The following is a 17,511-nucleotide window of genomic DNA, read 5'->3' on the forward strand; positions in this document are numbered from 1 at the left end:
GAGATCTCCGTGGGTGTCATCTCCCCCTTCTGATGACAAGCTCTCTGCAGGTGGGAGCTTGAATAGCATCAGGCAAATATTTGCTGAGAAAGAAGTCAGCCTGGTGCAAACAAAATACAGCAATTTATGATTAACACAAAACAGTTTGCTCTGTATTTAAGGTATAGTAGTCTCCCTTATTTACTTCCTTACTCCAAGGCATCTCACGATCTTAAGTCACCACTTCAAAGCAAGCACCATCAATGCATACATCTTCGATTTTCACCAGATCAGCTTGACCTAGACACGTGTATACTCGGTTTATAGAATTTGTCCTGTATCATTTGAAAAGTTGTTGAATGCTTGCTCTTCTCAAGGACTGCACCACATGGTCCTTGAGAAGTGATGTGCTTCTGGTAAATCAATGATTTTCTAGTGCAGATGCCCCCACCATGGCCAGTTTCAAGCTACCAAAGCTATAAAAACCAGTTTGCAAAGTTCCTACAAATTTAACCATTGGCTCTCAGGACATCGGCTCTCAGAAAGGAGCATAAATTGGCTCCAGCATGCCGCTCGCTAGTGAATTTATGCAGGTTCTTGCTGGGCTCAGAGATGACTGGTTGCTTGATGCTGAAAAACCACAACCCCCCTTCTCTTTCGTTTGACAACCCTCATTTCTATTTAGATACACACCGACACAAAGCCAGAAAGTGCAAAGAAGTTTATTAACTAAGACCTGGTAAAGATACCAAGATTACAATGTCTGTGCATGTTGCTTACAACAGCATACCCTCCAACCAACCAAACAAACAAACAGCAAGATTCCAGAATAAGTCTCACACTAGAGTCAGAGGATGGAGTTACCTCTTCTGGCAGCAAAGTTTTGAGTTGTGCAATTAAATGATAGTCTTGGTCCATTCTCCATGGATCTTCTTGCAGCTTTGGAACAATAACTGAGTAACACAGTAGAACATTCAGGGTTTTTTTTTTTTTTTTAACAGGGATACATAACCTCCTTTCTTGAAGCACCAATGCCCAATTTGGGAGGTGCAGAGAATTAAGATATTCCCTAAGTACCCCAAGGTACCAGGTCACTTAGGAAACACAAAGCACTTTATTGTAACATAATAGTTCAATGCGCAGAACTCATAAGGCAATGTAACCACAAGTAAAGAGTTCAGCAGCCAAAGAAAAACTCTGAAAGGCTTTTAATCCCTTAAGAAGGTCTCCATATGGTATGACAAGAACCCAGGAAGCAGCAAAGAGAAAGAGAGAGAAAAAATAGCACTGTAGAAAATATTAAAACAAAGGTTGAAAAAGATTTTTCTTTGCATCCTTAAGGAAAGCAGGTGTTCAAAACTGTTGTGTATGCTACTTTGGCGGAGGGGGGGGGGGAGCTATAACCCAAACTTCAATATAAGGAATGAGGAAGGAAACAGATAGCAGCCTTATGACTGTGAGGTGGTCACAAACTCTTGGAGCAGACTAAACGATCAACGTCCTCTCTTCCCATGAAGGACTCTATTGTTGGGTACTTTTAAAAGGGACTGGTTCAAATCATGGTTAAAGCTATAAAATAACACGACTGAGTACTCACAGCACCATTTACCTAAAATGACAAACATGCCACACTGGATTAATCCTCACAACACATCCACAAGGAAATTTCAAGAAAATCTAGCGAAAACAGGTTCCTCATTTAATGGGATGTGGCTTTCATTGGTTTCCTGAAACACAATTTCTTTCAGAGAAATGAGGGCCCACAAAAAGCCACCCTCACTATTCGATCTCTATCATCAAATCTTCTAAAGCCCAGATTAATTTTTCTCCTTGCTCAAACTGTTTTTCTCTGTTGAGGTGTCAGAAAATGTTTCACTAGATTGGTCCCCAGACAAACACATATTTAACAAAGGGCCCAAAGAACTGTGATCTGTATGTCCCCACCAAAAATCTTCTTTAGAGATTTTTTTGCATCTGACCTGAAAAGTCAAGAAGGAAATCATAAAACATTCACCTGTAAGAAAGTAAAATAAAAAGGGCCCTCGGCCCAAATCGCACCCAGCAAGACAAAAGGAATCCCTCTACCTCACTACTCGTTTCCTTAATTGCAAATTGATAACACTTCATTTAATACTTAAAAACTCAGTCAAAGCAAAGCATTGACTCCTGATCCTACCAACTCTATGGAAATTGGTGTTATACTATCCAAATCACCCAAATACAAATGATGATAAGATCATCAAACCTATGAGTATCCTAACTCACAGCAGAAAATGTTCATGGAGCAAAAAATAAAGAGTAACTATCCCAAACAAATATTTCTGTCTGGTGGCACAGCAGGAAGCTACAAGCTCCATCTTATTTTTAAAAATTATCTAGGCATTAGCAATGTGGCAAACATTTAGCATTCTCCCTCCAATAATTGGGAGAAAACTTGTAACACATTCAAGAGCAAAGATGAAACAAAGAGTAGCTTTCATTCAGGAATAGAATTCCTTCATTCAATGAGAGTATAACTTATTAGAAGGGATGGTTATGAGTCTCTTCTGAGAGTTTTTGAACAGTTTATAAATACAAGAACATTTCTTCAATAAATAAATGGTTCCTCAAGTCTTTACTGAAAACTTCAGAATCCTCCATCACTGCTGGTCCAGGCCAGCTCCACTGATCGGAGAGGCTTTAGCTGCCAGTGGAATGGATGTTTCCTGTTATTTGATGGTGACTCTTCTTATATCCTGTAGATTTTCATCAATATGTCTCTTCATAGTCTGAATCCTGGAGGGGAAAGAACAGCAGGTATTATGGGTATATGAAGTAGAATGACACCATCAGAATTTGGGCAAAGGCCACACATTAGGAGCCCCTAAGAGAACTTGGCTTGGGCAACTTAAGCAGGGAGGCAGTGAAGTACCACTGGCTCAACACACCAAAAGCATCATAGGACTGCAATGTAATTGTCCATTATAGATAAGAGAAGTGTCTATTGGGGTCATTTCTGCTTCAAACCTCTAATGATTTCCTTCTGCTTGGTGAGTATTTTTTTTAAAACCTCAACATACATGAAAGGGTGGCTTGTCTGCAGCAGAACTGAGATTCATCCTCAGGTTATGATTAGGAGTTTAGGTGAGGGGCCAGTCTACGTTTGAGTTCCAATTCCAGCTCCACCTCCTGCTGGCTATATGACCTTGGGCAAATTTATTTAACTTCCCTGAGTCTCAATTTCCTCATCTATAAAATGGGATAATAGAACTGTTATTATCTCACAGAACTGTTAATGACAGTTAACATTCCCCTGCATCTGGGCTCCTCCAGTGGCCCTCCATTCTGTTTGTATGGAAACAGTACCTCTGCCTTTTTTTTAATATTTTGGATTTATTCCCAGTTGTAATCCTTTTTTTTTAAGATTTATTTTTATTTATTTCTCTCCCCTTCCCTCCCCCACCCAGTTGTCTGTTCTCTGTGTCCATTTGCTGCGTGTTCTTGTTTTTGTCCGCTTCTGTTGTTGTCAGTGGCTCGGGAATCTGTGTTTCTTTTTGTTGCATCATCTTGCTGCGTCACCTCTCCGTGTGTGCGGCGCCATTCCTGGGCAGGCTGAACTTTCTTTGGCGCTGGGCGGCTCTCCTTATGGGGCGCACTCCTTGTGCGTGGGGCTCCCCTATGCGGGGACACCCCTGCGTGGCAGGGCACTCCTTGCGCCCATCAGCACTGTGCATGGGCCAGCTCCACACAGGTCAAGGAGGCCCGGGGTTTGAACCGCAGACCTCCCATGTGGTAGACGGACGCCCTAACCACTGGGCCAAGTCCACTTCCCTGCCTCTGCCTTTAAGACCAACATCTCTACTTGTGCTCTAGATCCTGGCATCACTCCAGCAGTCCTCTGCTCCCTCTCCTGCAGCATCAGTTTTTCCTCTCTACAGGATCATTCCCATCAACAAGCAAGGAAACTTCTTAACAAGAAAACTCTTGACACCTCCCTCTACCTAGTACCCTATTTCTCTACATCCCTCTACAGTAAAATTCCTTGAAAGAGTTGTTTATCCTGTCTCCAATATATCTCTTCATATTCTTTTCTACTCCCCACTATTCCACTAAAGCTATCTTTTGCCAAGGTAAGCAATGCCCTCCCACCTTATGAGATCATTCAACAATCAGTTCTCAATTCTTATTTCAGCTGGCCTGATTCAGCAGCAATTGGCACAATCACTCCCTTCTTGAAACAATTTCTTTACTTGATATTCCAGGATACCAAACTCTCCTGATTTTCCTCCTGCCTTACTAGCTATTCCTTCTCAGCCTCCTATAGTAGCTTCCCTGTATCACATCATCAGACAAACCTTGGAGTGCAGGGCTTAGTCCCTTGATCTCTATCTGCACTCAATTCCTTGGTGGAAATGTCTCCAACCAGTCTCTACCTACTGATGACTCCCAAGTTTACATCTCCAGTCTACATCTCTCTTCTGAAATCCATACCCATATATCTAATTGTCACTCTACATCTCCACTTGAATGTTTAATAAGCTTTCAAAATTAATATGCCCCATTCCAACTCCTGATCTTTCTCCCAAAACTTGTTCTACCCTCAGACATCTACATATTAGAAAATGGCAAGTCTCTTCTATGAGTTGCTCAAGCCAAAAGCCTTCGAATTATCCTTGACTCCTCTTATTCTTTCATATAGACATGTAACACAGCAAATCCTCTGGGTTTACCTTCAAAATAACGAGAATACAACCACTTCTCACCACCCCTACCACCACCACCTTGAGCCACCATCTTCTCTCACCTGGATTACTGTTAAAGCTTCCTAATTGGTCTCCTGGATTCTGTCATGGTCTCTGACCATCTAGTCTCAACATAGAAACTACAGTGACCCTTTTAAAACATAAATCAGTTCATATTTCTTCTCTTCTCAAAAACCTCCAATGACCCAGCTTCATTAAGAGTAAAGGCCCAACTCATAACAATCCCCGGTAAGTACGGCTCTCTAAGTTCTGGCTGCTGCAATATATCTCTCTGATTTCAACAAACACCATTTTTCCCCTTTCAGACATCATTCCAGCCACAGGGGCCTCCTTGCTGTTCCTAGATCTTGCCACTCATGTTCCTGCTTGGAGTCTCTGCACCTGCCATTTCCTCTGCCTAGAAAGCTCTTCAGCAATAGCTGTGTGGCTTGCCATCTACTTCTTTTACGTTTCTACTCAAATGCCATCTCAGCAAGGATGTCTCTGTCCACCCTATTTAATAGTGCACCCCTGATCCAGCACTCCCCATGTCCTTTCTCGTTTCTCCATAGCATTAGCCACCATCTGACATTTCATTTATTTTTTTATTTAGTAATTAGTTAGTGTTTATACCCCAATTTAAGAGAAGGTAACATTTCAGCTGTATCTTGGAGATGAGAAAGAGTTCTCCAGGAAAAGGATGTAAGTCCTTTAGGGGAGGGATTTTTGTCAGGTATGCTCTCTGCTGTTCCCTAAGTACCTAGAAGAGTATCTAGGACATGGAAGTTGCTCAAGAAGTAACTGTAGAATGAATATATACTGAGATGTAGGTAACAATCTTCTGGGCATTTACTTATTTTGTGTTATCAAAATAGTCAAACCCCAAAGAGTTGTTATTACATCTTCTCCGCCACTGCTATCAACCTTTCTCTCATTGTACCTACTATATGTAAGTACATGAGAGAAAGAACTAAAGAACACTGCAATGAGTAACTGGGCTGTGGCCACCTGGCCAAGCACTGAGCTTGGCAGTAAGTACAAAGAGGGCTCAAGTTTAAACCCTGAAATGACAGGTATGTTTCATATTAGCTCATAAGGTGCTTTTGACATCTTATAACTTCACCACATCAGAGTCTTTCCTCCTCCTGGATCCTGGGACAGCCACACAAGGCTACCAGTCACAGCAGGTGCTCAAAGCCGGGGAGGGGTGACAGCCTTTTGAAATGTAAATCGAAACTTCAACTTTCAAAGGTGACAAAGAAAACACAAAACTCCAACCTTTCATCTCGGGTATTGATAAAAGGTCATCAAGTCACCTAAAAAATATTAGTCCAACTCTCTGTGAAGAACTAAGGCTCAGCAGAAAAGCTAAATTCAGGGCTCTGGATCCAGAGACTCCAAGTAAACTCAGGATCGTGGGACGTACCTCTTTCAAGATTTTCTCTGTCAGCAGAGACTGCTCTACACAATGCCCTTCCCTAATCTAAGGATACCGGTCTTTGCCCATGAGACAGAAAACAAAATAATGGTGAGACTTGCAGGCTTCCCCTGAGACCAAGATGTTTTGGGAGAAGACCCTGGTTCATACCTTGCTTTGGACCTACCTGCATCTCCTCCACCGCATCTAAGGACAAAACATCCCCTTAGGTTAACAGGAAAGTGAAATGCCAACAGTAAACAGAAGAAATGGCGTGGGCTTACCAGGCACTCAGCACAACGGACACAAAGTCTCTTCATGCAATTGTTTTCCTCCTCTTGGTCAGTGCTGTAGAAAGGGAAAAACCAAATCTGAATACACACCATCTACAGTACAGTAGAGCAGTTAAGAGCACAGGTGTCAAAGTCATGACACCTGACTGGTGACTCTGGGCAAGTTACTTCAATTCCAGAAGGCTGTTTCCTCATCTATAGAATGCAGCTGTTGCCACCTACTCTTGCTGTTCCGAGTACATAAAAAATAAACATATGGGGAAGCAGATGGGCTCAGGAGACTGGGCTCTTGCCTACCACATGGGAGGTCACTGGTTCGGATCCCAGTGCCTCCTAAAGAAGATAGCGAGTCGACATGATGGGCTGGTGCGGCAAGTTGACCCAACAAGAGACACAAGAAGAAAAAACATAACAAGAGACACAACAAAGCAGGGAGCAGAGATTCCCAGTGCCTCTTAAAGAAGACAGTGAGTTGATGCGACAAGCAGGCGCAGCGAGCTGACACAACAGGATGATGCAACAAGAGATGTGGGAAGGAAAAACATAATGAGAACACAACAAAAGCAGGGAGCAGAGGTGCCTCAAGCAATTGGGCACCTCCCTCCCAGATCAGAGGTCCAGGGTTTGGCTCCCAGTGCCTCCTAAAGAAACAAGGAAGATGAACAGACACAGCAAGTGAAAAACAATAATGGTGTGGGAAAAAATAAATTAATTAAATAGATCTTTAAAAATAAATAAACAAACATGTAAAACACATACCGTAGTAAGTATCAATAAACAGAAGTCTGTCACAATCATTCATTCAGAAATATACTGAGCAACATGTCCCAGGCTGGGGGTAAAGATAAATCAATCACAGACCCTTGAAGAGTTCATAGTCTCAGAGCATGACAGAACTACTAAAACTTAGCAAATAAATTATAATACAATGTGGTCAAGGTTTTAGTAGAGTTAAGGTCAAAGTGCTGTGGCAGCAAAGAGGAAGGAGTGACTGATTCTCCCAGAGGACTCAAAGAAACTCAAGAAAAGGGGACGTTTCAGCTGGATCTTGAAGGATAAGAGTTTTCCAGGCAAACAAGGGAAGGAAGGCATTCCAAGTCTAGAGAAAAGCATGGTGGGGGAAGGAGAGAGGTCTGTATGTGTTTAGTATATTTGGCGGGAAAAATTCACTGTAGCCAGAGTGTGAGAGAATGAGAAGAAATGGGAGGAAACAACATAAATTAGGGTCAAATCTTAAACAGTCTTAAAGGCCATGCTTAGAAATCGACATTTTCACTTTCTAACTAGGAGTTCTTTACCTACTTTGGGCCATACATTCCTCTGAAAAGGGCAGGCACACACACATACAGAGAAAAAGTTCTGGACCCTCTTGAGGTAAGACTTCCCCTTCCCCAGGTTAAGAACTCCTGATACGAACAATGAAGAACCAAGAGGTTTTCATGTAGACTTTTGTTATCTTTTTTTTTTTTTTAAGTAGATTTGTCTTTAGGGGGAAAAAAACCTACCATGCCTGCTCACTGGCAGAGGAATGTTTGATAAGTGCTTTTGATAACCCCAATCCAATGAACCCTTTTAAAGCATCTGCTGACCGAGAACACATATTGCTTACTGAAATCGATTTTGCCCGCCAGGGCTCTTCCCAAAGCCTCTCTCACTGCTTGGCCAGGAGGGAGACGTCAACCTCAGTGCCAAAAACAAGAAGAAGGGGAAAATAACTGACTTGGTGGAACTTCCTTTCAATTTTCAAGAAATGGAATCTTGCTTTAGACTTTATATTCAGAACCACGGCACTGTGCAATCCAATTTCCAAAGCAGGAAATTAGAATCATAATATCAACCCCTTCACCTCCCCCAAATTTAATATCCACACGTTTCATTTTTTTATTTTATTTTTTACCTTAAATCTTTACCATATTTATTGTGTGAAGAGAAATGTCAGAATGAAATACAGGTAGTTTATTCTAGCTTGTGTGTTAAGTGGTAACTGGTAGCCATTAGGTAAGTAGTTTGGGTTGCCAGCTCTTCATTCAGCCTTTCTTCTGGTACTCCTCAGCAAAACCATTCTCTTCAAAAAGAAATTTCAGGGAAGCGGATTTGGCCCAACTGATAGGGCATTTGTCTACCACATGGGAGGTCCAAGGTTCATACTCAGGGCCTCCTGACCCGTATGATGAGTTGGCCCACGCACAGTGCTGATGCGCACAAGGAGTGCCATGCCACGCAGGAGTATCCCCCATGTAGGGGAACCCCACGCACAAGTAGTACACCCCATAAGGAAATCCAACCAGCACAAAAAAAGTGCAGCCTGCCCAGGAGTGGCGCCGCACACATGGAGAGCTGACACAGCAAGATGACGCAACAAAACGAAGCACAGATTCCAGGTGCCACTGACAAGAATACAAGCGGACACAGAAGAATACACAGCGAGTGGACACAGAGAGCAGACAACTGGGGGGAGGGCACGGGCGGGGGGCAGCGTGGAAGGGGAGAGGAATAAATAAAAAATAAATCTTTAAAAAAAAAAAAGAAATTTCACCAGCAGACCTAAACTTGGAAGGAAGGCATGGAAGCAGGCCTCTGGGTGCCATCCACATCCATACCACAGGGCTCTGAGGAGGAAACAGGTTGACTGCTCAGGGCTCTGGTTAGACTTACTCATCTGAAACCTCAATAGACGACTTCTTATAGCCAGACTTGCTCCTCTTCTTCAGTCCCGCCAACTTTCTCCCCATTCTCACCAGAAGCAGGACAACCACCACAGCTGAGGGAATGAAGACAAGGATGGAAAGAAGGGCCACAGAGGAGAGCATGGTGCCAAAACCTAGGAGGAAAAAGAGAAGGTCAAAGAGAGGTGCTTCTGTCATCAACAGACACGAAACGGGTTTTAGTTTTATCCTTGTATTTCTTCTGACTACAAAAGGAAGAATTCATTGTGGAAAGGTAGAAAACACACATAAGTACAAATAAGAATTCAAAATTACCCATAATCCTACCATCTATGTATAATACTTTGGTGTCTACCCTTTTGATCTTTTTTAAGAAGTGTGTGGGCATGGTGGGTGTGTATGTGGGGGTGGGGTATATATTTTTAGAAGTATGGACCATATTGCACATACCAATTTTAGCCTGCTTTCTTACTAAATATATGACAAATATTTTCCATGTCATTAAAAATTCCTTTCAGAAGTGATTTTTAATGGCTGCATAGTATTCTACCATACCAAGTCATTTATTTAATCAATTTTCTAATGATATACATTCAAGTTGTTTCCAATTCTTTGAATCTAAAACTCATATTATGATGACTATCCTTGGTTGTAAATACTTATGCTTTAAGATAAAATTTTAAATGGAATTAAGGAATCTGTCTTCCAGAAAAACTTTATCAGTTACTATTCCTACCAGCAGTCTATAAATGAGCCCATGCCTTTGAAACATGAGTTACTATCTTTAAAAAGAAGAAGGAAGGAAGGGAACACTTGAGAAACAGTAAGGCATTTATAATGAACCATAATGCAGTTCTGAATCTCTAAGTCTTTGGCTCAAATACATCTAAGGACTAGAATGACCATGACCATTCACGAGTCACTAGGGAATAATGTAGAACAAGAGGTCAGACCTTAACCCCCTCTCCTCCCATCTCACTACTAAAAGGAAACTGCTGCTCTTTGCAGCATAAAAGAAACATGCTGCTGCCCATCATTAGAGGGACTATCTTTTCAAGGCCTAGGCAAGGACGCTGTCTCGTGACTGGGGGCTATGCACATATTAAGGAAACTGGGATGCCTTCTATTTCACATAGATACATGCCTCTAACTATTTGGCAGTTGACCATACATTCCACAAGACTTATGATCACCTGAAATTGAAAGGAAAAAAAGGGGTGGGGGGGCTAGGGAGGGCAGAATAATGATGATATTTGAAGAGAAAATTCAGGTTGCAAAATAAAGGTTTAAAATAATTATGCTCAAGGGCACATCAGCACAGCAAAAAAATCACTTTGACACAATGCTGCAATGACCCAACAGGCTTAGAAAGACTGGTAGCTTTGCTTATCATTGGTCTCTCCAAAGGGCACCATGGTAGCCACAGACTAGCACTGCGGGAGGCTTGGTGGCCACGAGCTTACCTCTCTCGATGACTGTTAACTCTGTCACAGGAATATTATGATGTACGTCTGGGGGATTCTTCACAGCACAGCTGAATGTCCCATTGTCCCTCATAGTAGGGTTGATTATGCTGATGGATGCATCCCCCTTGTATACATTTCCAACCCAGGAAATCCGATCTCGAAAAATGCCGGCTGTGGTGGGGTACTGGAAAGACTGATAATGAAAAATCTACAAAAGCAACACCATAAGAAGAAAAGTTAATTTGGAAAATGCAATGAAAATGTAAAGCAAAAGAGATCCAAAATAAAATACAACTGTATAAGTTTTCTGTTAGGCAAACTTTTTTATCTTTGTTCACGTATATCCTGTAAGTAAAAAGTCAGATCAATAAAAATGATCAGGAAAAAAAGATACCTGAAGAGAGAATCATGGGACACTAACTCTCTAAACTCGTCTAAATTCTCCCTGCAGTCCTAAAGCAGTAGCTCTCAATAGGGGGTGATTTTGCCCCCAGGAGATACCTGATAATATCTAGAGACATTTTTGGTTGTCACAACTGGGGAGGCACTGCTGGAATCTGGTGAGTAGAGGCCAGGGATGTAGCTAAACATCCTACAATGTGCAGCACGGCTCACCACAACAAAGAACTGTCCAACCCAAAATGTCAACAGCGACAAATTGAAACCCTGTTGTAAAGTAATATCTAATGTTTGCATAGCACTTTAGAGTTTGCAAATGACTTCCACACATATTTACTCATTTGTTCTTCTTATCAACACTGAAATACATGGGGCAGGTATAATTATTCCAAATTTAGAGAAAGGAAAATAAGGCTAAAAAAATAAAAATGGAATCAGTTACTCTAAGGCACACAATTAGTAAGTGGCAAAGGGGAGACTTCTTTATTCTCAGAATTACCAAAAGTGTATAATATAATCCAGGCTCTCTCAAGTTATCTGTCTTGGCAAGAATGGGGGCTTGGAGCTATGTACCACAGCAAAAACATGCTCTTAAACGTAAGCCATTCTATGCGTGTGAACCCATTGTCAGTGGGACCTTGTGATGAGGTTTCTTCATTTAAGGTGTGGCCCAACGCAGTCAGGGTGGGTCTGAATCTTGTAACAGGGGTCCTTTATCAGCTAAATGAAAATCAAAAAGAGAGAAAGAGCCACAAGAAGCAAGAAGCTGAAGGTCAATGGAATTCAGAAGAGAAGGGAGAGGCGTCATGTGACAGAGGAACCCAGGACCAAGGATCACAGGCAGCCAGCCCCAGAACACTAATCTTCGCAAAGAAAGTATTGCCTTAGTGCCACCTTGACTTGGACTTTTTCCTAGTCTCAAAACCATGAGCTAATTAATTCCCAGTGTTCAAGCCAACCCATTGCATGATATTTGCTTGAGCAGCCAAGGAAACAAAACAGCAGTAATACAAACTCCAAGTCGAATGGATAAGAAATATTCAATGGGGAAACGGACTTTGGCCCAGTGGTTAGGGCGTCCGTCTACCATATGGGAGGTCCGCGGTTCAAACCCCGGGCCTCCTTGACCCGTGTGGAGCTGGCCATGCGCAGTGCTGATGCGCGCAAGGAGTGCCATGCCACGCAAGGGTGTCCCCCGCGGGGGAGCCCCACGCGCAAGGAGTGCGCCCGTGAGGAAAAGCTGCCCAGCGTGAAAAGAAAGTGCAGCCTGCCCAGGAATGGCGCCGCCCACACTTCCTGTGCCGCTGACGACAACAGAAGCGGACAAAGAAACAAAAGCAGACAAAGAAACAAGACTCAGCAAGTAGACACCAAGAACAGACAACCAGGGGAGGGGGGGAAATTAAATAAATGAATAAATCTTTAAAAAAAAAAAAAAAGAAATATTCAATGAATAGAAATTGAATTAAAATGATGCTGCTTCAGGGAAGCAGATGTGGCTCAAGCAATTGGGTTCCCGTCTACCATATAGGAGGTCCAGGGCTCGATGCCCAGGGCCTCCTGGTAAAGGCACTGTGGCCCAGGTGGCAAGCTGGACCACGCAGAGTGCCGGCCCATGCAGAGTGCCGGCCCATGCGGAGTGCCGGCCCATGTGGAGTGCTGCCCCATGCAGGAGTGCTGCCCCACGCAGGAGTTCTGACCCACGTGGAGAGCTGGCACAGCAAGATGACACAACAAAAAGAGACACAGAGGAGAGGGAATAAGAGATGCAGCAGATTAGGGAGCTGAGGTGGCACAAGAGAATGAGCACCTCTCTCCCACTCCAGAAGGTGCCAGGATCAGTTCTTGGAGCCACCTAATGAGAATACAAGCAGACACAGAAGAACATATAGCAAATGGACACAGAGAGCAGACAGTAGAGGGAGGGGGGAAACATGAATAAATAAAAAAATCTTTTTAAAAAATGATGCTGCTTCAGAGTTGGTGATCAGACACTTCATCACCAAAAAACAACCAGTTATACCTTACGACTTCTCTCTCTTAAGCAAGATACCAGGTTTTCCTCTTTCTTTGTTTACTTGATACCTTCCCCACTGCAGCACCCAGGAGTTTTTGACCACTGAATTGCCCAATTCTGAAGAACAGCTTCCTAGAGAAAACGCTGAATCATTTACTGCTTCATTTGTTTGTGCTCTCCTTCAACAAATATTTACTGCACACCTGCTATATGCTAGGTTCTGTGGTAAGCAAAGGGACATGGTGGGAGCCAAACAGTCACAGACTACTACTCTCGTGGAACAGTCTGGTAGGAAATACAGATAGGAAGAAATAATAAGTATACCAAAGAGGAAGTCAAGAATACCTACTGCTGATTGTTAGCATCAGTACAAAAAGTCTTGAAACTCGTTGTCAACAAAGCAAGCCCTGCTGTGTATCTTCTTCAGGTTTACTCTAGTCTGTAAATTCCAAGTTACTCCAATCTTTGCTAACTAATTAGTAGGATAGAAACCTGACTGGCCATGTAACTGCAACAGCACATTGTACAACTTTGCAGGTTCAGTAATTCCATTTCGGGTGAGTTTGCTGATTTACAAACCAGCTTCACAGAGAACGACCTTGTAAGAGAACTACTCTTTGTATTTAAGGTTTCCGATCAAAGAAGCTCCCCACGGCTTACTGTGTCCTACTTTTGGCCAAGGAAGCAGAGCCAAATAAGGTCAACCATGGTCTCCTGACCACTCAGAATAAAGAACACTTGAGTGAACTATTTTAAGGCTAAAGAAAGGAACAGGAATGCAACCTAGCTTCCTTCACAAAGCCACGACCTAGCTCCAGAGCTATGCAGCATTCGATAATGGCTCCTGAAACAAAATTCAAAGTTTATACATAAAAATCAAAGAGAAACTCTTCCCAATGAAGGAGACAGAATGAACAAATTAAAGCTACTTTCAAAAATCCAATCTTACATATAGCTGTGATGTTCACATACTTGATAACATTTATCCTGAGCTCAGGATACTGCTGAAAACATAAAGTGAAAGGGTTTTTTACAGCACTGCAATTTTCAATTAGACATCCACAATGGGATTTGAACCATAACTATGCTTTATATGTGTGATTAAGTATATTATGCTTCAAGTACTGCTAGACCATCTGTTAACAACAGCTGTACATGAGGTTTCACCACTTCCTTCAAAGAGAGCTATATAAATCAAGGCAGATGTTTATATTCTGGGAGAAGATGCCAAGATAAACCTACGGAACATAGATGAACAAAGAGATACACCCACATGAGACAACTACATACAGCAGGAAATGAGCAGCTTTAAGAAAAAGGATATCTGTGACCAGGACCTATGGAATTTTTCTATCCAACGTCAAGGAGGTACCCTTTTTAGTACATCGAATCTGAAAATGAAGCTATGAAATCATGCAAAAGGTAAGACCAAAAAGCAAACAAAACCACATTTCCTCCTCTGCTTCTGACAGCTTTTTTCCTATAACTTATTTGCAACATTTTTACGTGGAAGAATAAAGAACCCCGTATGGCCAAATGAAATGCCATATAGAGTAGAAGCTCATCTCCATTTAAATATAAGCTCCTCTTCTATTGTAAGGTGAGAAGGCCAATGGTGTGCTTGTGACTTAGAAAAAAAAAGGATTCCAAAATTGTTGTCCACAGGAGACTTAAGGGAACTCCCTTAAAAGTATGCACTTACTGATTCTGTGCGGCTGCTGCTGGGAGGTCGATACGTCCAGTCTACGGTGAGTTTGTCAGTGACAGCTGAAGTCGACTTGAAGGTGCATTTCAGCTTGATGTTTTCTCCAACATAACCTCGAACATGAGCATCTGCTTTAATCTCCAAGGAAAGGACTGTGTGAATACCTAATCAAAGCAAACCCAAGACATTTAAAATGTATTATTTATTCTCTTGGGTAGAATGTACAGATGTGAGTGAACAATATAGAAATATTATTTTTCATTTTAGGGCTCTCATCAAAAAACCCATAGCAATAAATATCTTTACAGGCAAACCCGCTAGGGACAGGGAGCAGATATCTGCATTAAAGAGTTTTTGTTGTTGTTATTGTTGTTGTTGTTGTTTAATTCTGAAATCTTACATCATAGAATGAATGCTTAGGTGAAAAATTGAAACCTGGTTACAACAGTGTTTTTCCAAATAGAGGCCAGTGGATAAATCGAGTACAAACAAGTACAATAGGCAATGATTCTTCTGGATGGCCAAAGGCTAAGTGTCGCCCCCGCCACCCCCACTCACACACACTCTGGGAATTTGGCAGCTTTCGTGCTCTAAGGTTTTGTGGTCTAAGAACAGCACAGTTGCATGCTGAAGCTACCACTGCCTTAACCACCAGCAAAATGAGCTATATAAATGGACACTCATTGAAGAAGACACACAGAAGAATATACATGAGAAAAGAGAAAGAGCTCCATAGATGCCAGAGGAGAGAACTTTATCATGACACAAAAGAGGAGAGAACTTTGATCCTGTGGCCCCAGAAAGAGAGATGAACCCTATTCCAGCCTACAGCTGAGACAGAAAGAAGATGGGCCCACGGAGCCTTAAGAGGAAGAAGGAATGAGAGACCAGGTAGAGACCACCGCCATCTTGCTTCAACACGTGGCAACTGACTTTGGTGAGAAAGTACCTCTTATGGTACCTTAAGTTGGACTCTTTAGGGCCTTGTAACTATAAGCTTTTACCCTGAATAAATATTTTTATAAAAGCCAACAAATTTTTGGTACTTTGCATCAGCATCTCTTTGGCTAATAAACTACCCCAAAGTTTTAGATAGTTTTTTCCCTCTTTCTTAAAGCTAGTTAATGAATCACATATCTAATAAAAAGTAAATCCTGGAAAGAAAACAATTTAATGCATTCTACAATGTAAGAATAAGGTATCATTTTGAACCCTCTAGAGACTTAACTCTTTCCAAAACCACCTCATATATTCAACTTTGATACTCCATCTCCCCAAAAAGAGTTGGCACTTTCTTCTGACCAATAGCTCCTACTTCCAGGGAGTGGAGAGTAAAAATGTATATTTCATCAGGAAGACATTTCATGAAAGTAAATCACCAACACTTTGCTATTCCTGCTTCCCTGTCCACTGCAATAGGCAATGATTCTTTTGGATGGCCAAAGGTAAACCGAGTAGCAAGGTTCCAGAAGGCAGCAAACTCATACCCAGTTGTGAAAACCAGTTCCTCTGGTACAGACAAGATGGAGCCATGAGTGACAGCCCAGGCTGTCAAGCCATAGGGTCTGGACTTAAACCTCAACCCCATCACTTGCTGACTTGCCATGACCTAAGCAAGTTACTTTACTTCTTCAGTTTCCTTACCCTCATGGGAATGATAATAACAGTACTTTCCTCAGAAGATCATTGTGAGGATTAAATGACAATATGTTAACACTAGGAAGCCTTCCTGGCCCAGAGTAAGAGCTCCATGATGCGATGTGGTCTCGTCACCATCACTGTCATCTCTTCAGGTCTGCCTACACTCTCAACCTCTCCTATCATAGACACAGTTAGGAGTCATCAATTCCACTGCCTTTATGTCTGCCTGCTCTGAATCCTTTTTCTCAGCTCCTCTCTAGACAATCTAGTCTGTTTGCATTCCTCTTCAAAGGAGGAGACTAAGACTGTGCTCACAACTCTAATAAGAATCGGACCCATCCCAAAGATGACGACTGCTTCTGGTTCTTCCTAGCATCCTCTCTGACTTTGCTGTGCTGAACTTGTTCTTTGCTTCTGTGCCTTTGAAAATGCTCTTCCCTCTGCCTGGAAAGTCTTCATCCTTCAGCCCCACTCTCTCCTAAGCCCTTACTCCAGACCCACCCACCTGAAAAAAATCTTTACCCATCTCTCAAGATCTAGGTCTAAAAACAGATAGGCGGGGGAAGCGGATTTGGCTCAACTGATAGAGCATCTGCCTACCACATGGGAAGTCCAGGGTTCAAACCTAGGGCCTCCTGACCCATGTGGTGAGCTGGCCCACATGCAGTGCTAATGCACGCAAGGAGTGCTATGCCATGCAGGGGTATTCCCCCACGTAGGGGTGCCCCACACGCAAGGAGAGCCGCCCCGCACTAAAAAAGCGCAGCCTGCCCAGGAGTGGTGCCACACACATGGAGAGCTGACACAGCAAGATGACGTAACAAAAAGAGACACAGATTCCCAGTGCCACTGACAAGAATACAAGGAGACACAGAAGAACACACAGTGAATGGACACAGAGAGCAGACAATGGGGTGGGGGGCGGGGCAGAGAAGGGGAGAGAAATAAAAAATCTCAAAAAAAAACAGGTAGGTAGAAATGTGGGGAATCTAAATGCTTTCCCACATCCCATTCCTTTATCTTAAAACAAAGGTATAGTATAGAGGCATAGAAGTATGGATTCAGAATTAGTCAGACCTAGATTCGCGTTCCAGCTCAGCTACTTTCTGGCTGCAAGACCTAGATTATAGTTACCTAACCTGCCCAAGCTTCAATTTCCTCACTTGATAGATGATAATAATAGCAAGACCTAATTCATTGGATCATC

General features: G+C 42.5%; 1 protein-coding gene across 1 annotated transcript in view; it reads right to left on the reverse strand.

Annotated features, from left to right (window-relative positions):
* Window positions 1-685: 685 nt before the first annotated feature.
* MPZL3 (myelin protein zero like 3) overlaps window positions 686-17,511 on the reverse strand; it is a 33,284-nt gene continuing 16,458 nt past the window's right edge. Inside the window, exons 2-6 of the mRNA XM_004456325.5 lie at window positions 14,661-14,827; window positions 10,540-10,750; window positions 9,066-9,231; window positions 6,402-6,465; window positions 686-2,754 (exon numbers count right to left, since the gene is read on the reverse strand). Of these exons, the coding sequence (XP_004456382.1) occupies window positions 2,728-2,754; window positions 6,402-6,465; window positions 9,066-9,231; window positions 10,540-10,750; window positions 14,661-14,827 (635 nt within the window). The 3' untranslated portion in view covers window positions 686-2,727. The remainder of the gene's footprint in view (window positions 2,755-6,401; window positions 6,466-9,065; window positions 9,232-10,539; window positions 10,751-14,660; window positions 14,828-17,511) is intronic.

This window comes from Dasypus novemcinctus, chromosome 27, assembly GCF_030445035.2.
Source record: "Dasypus novemcinctus isolate mDasNov1 chromosome 27, mDasNov1.1.hap2, whole genome shotgun sequence".
NCBI classification, from domain to species: domain Eukaryota; kingdom Metazoa; phylum Chordata; class Mammalia; order Cingulata; family Dasypodidae; genus Dasypus; species Dasypus novemcinctus.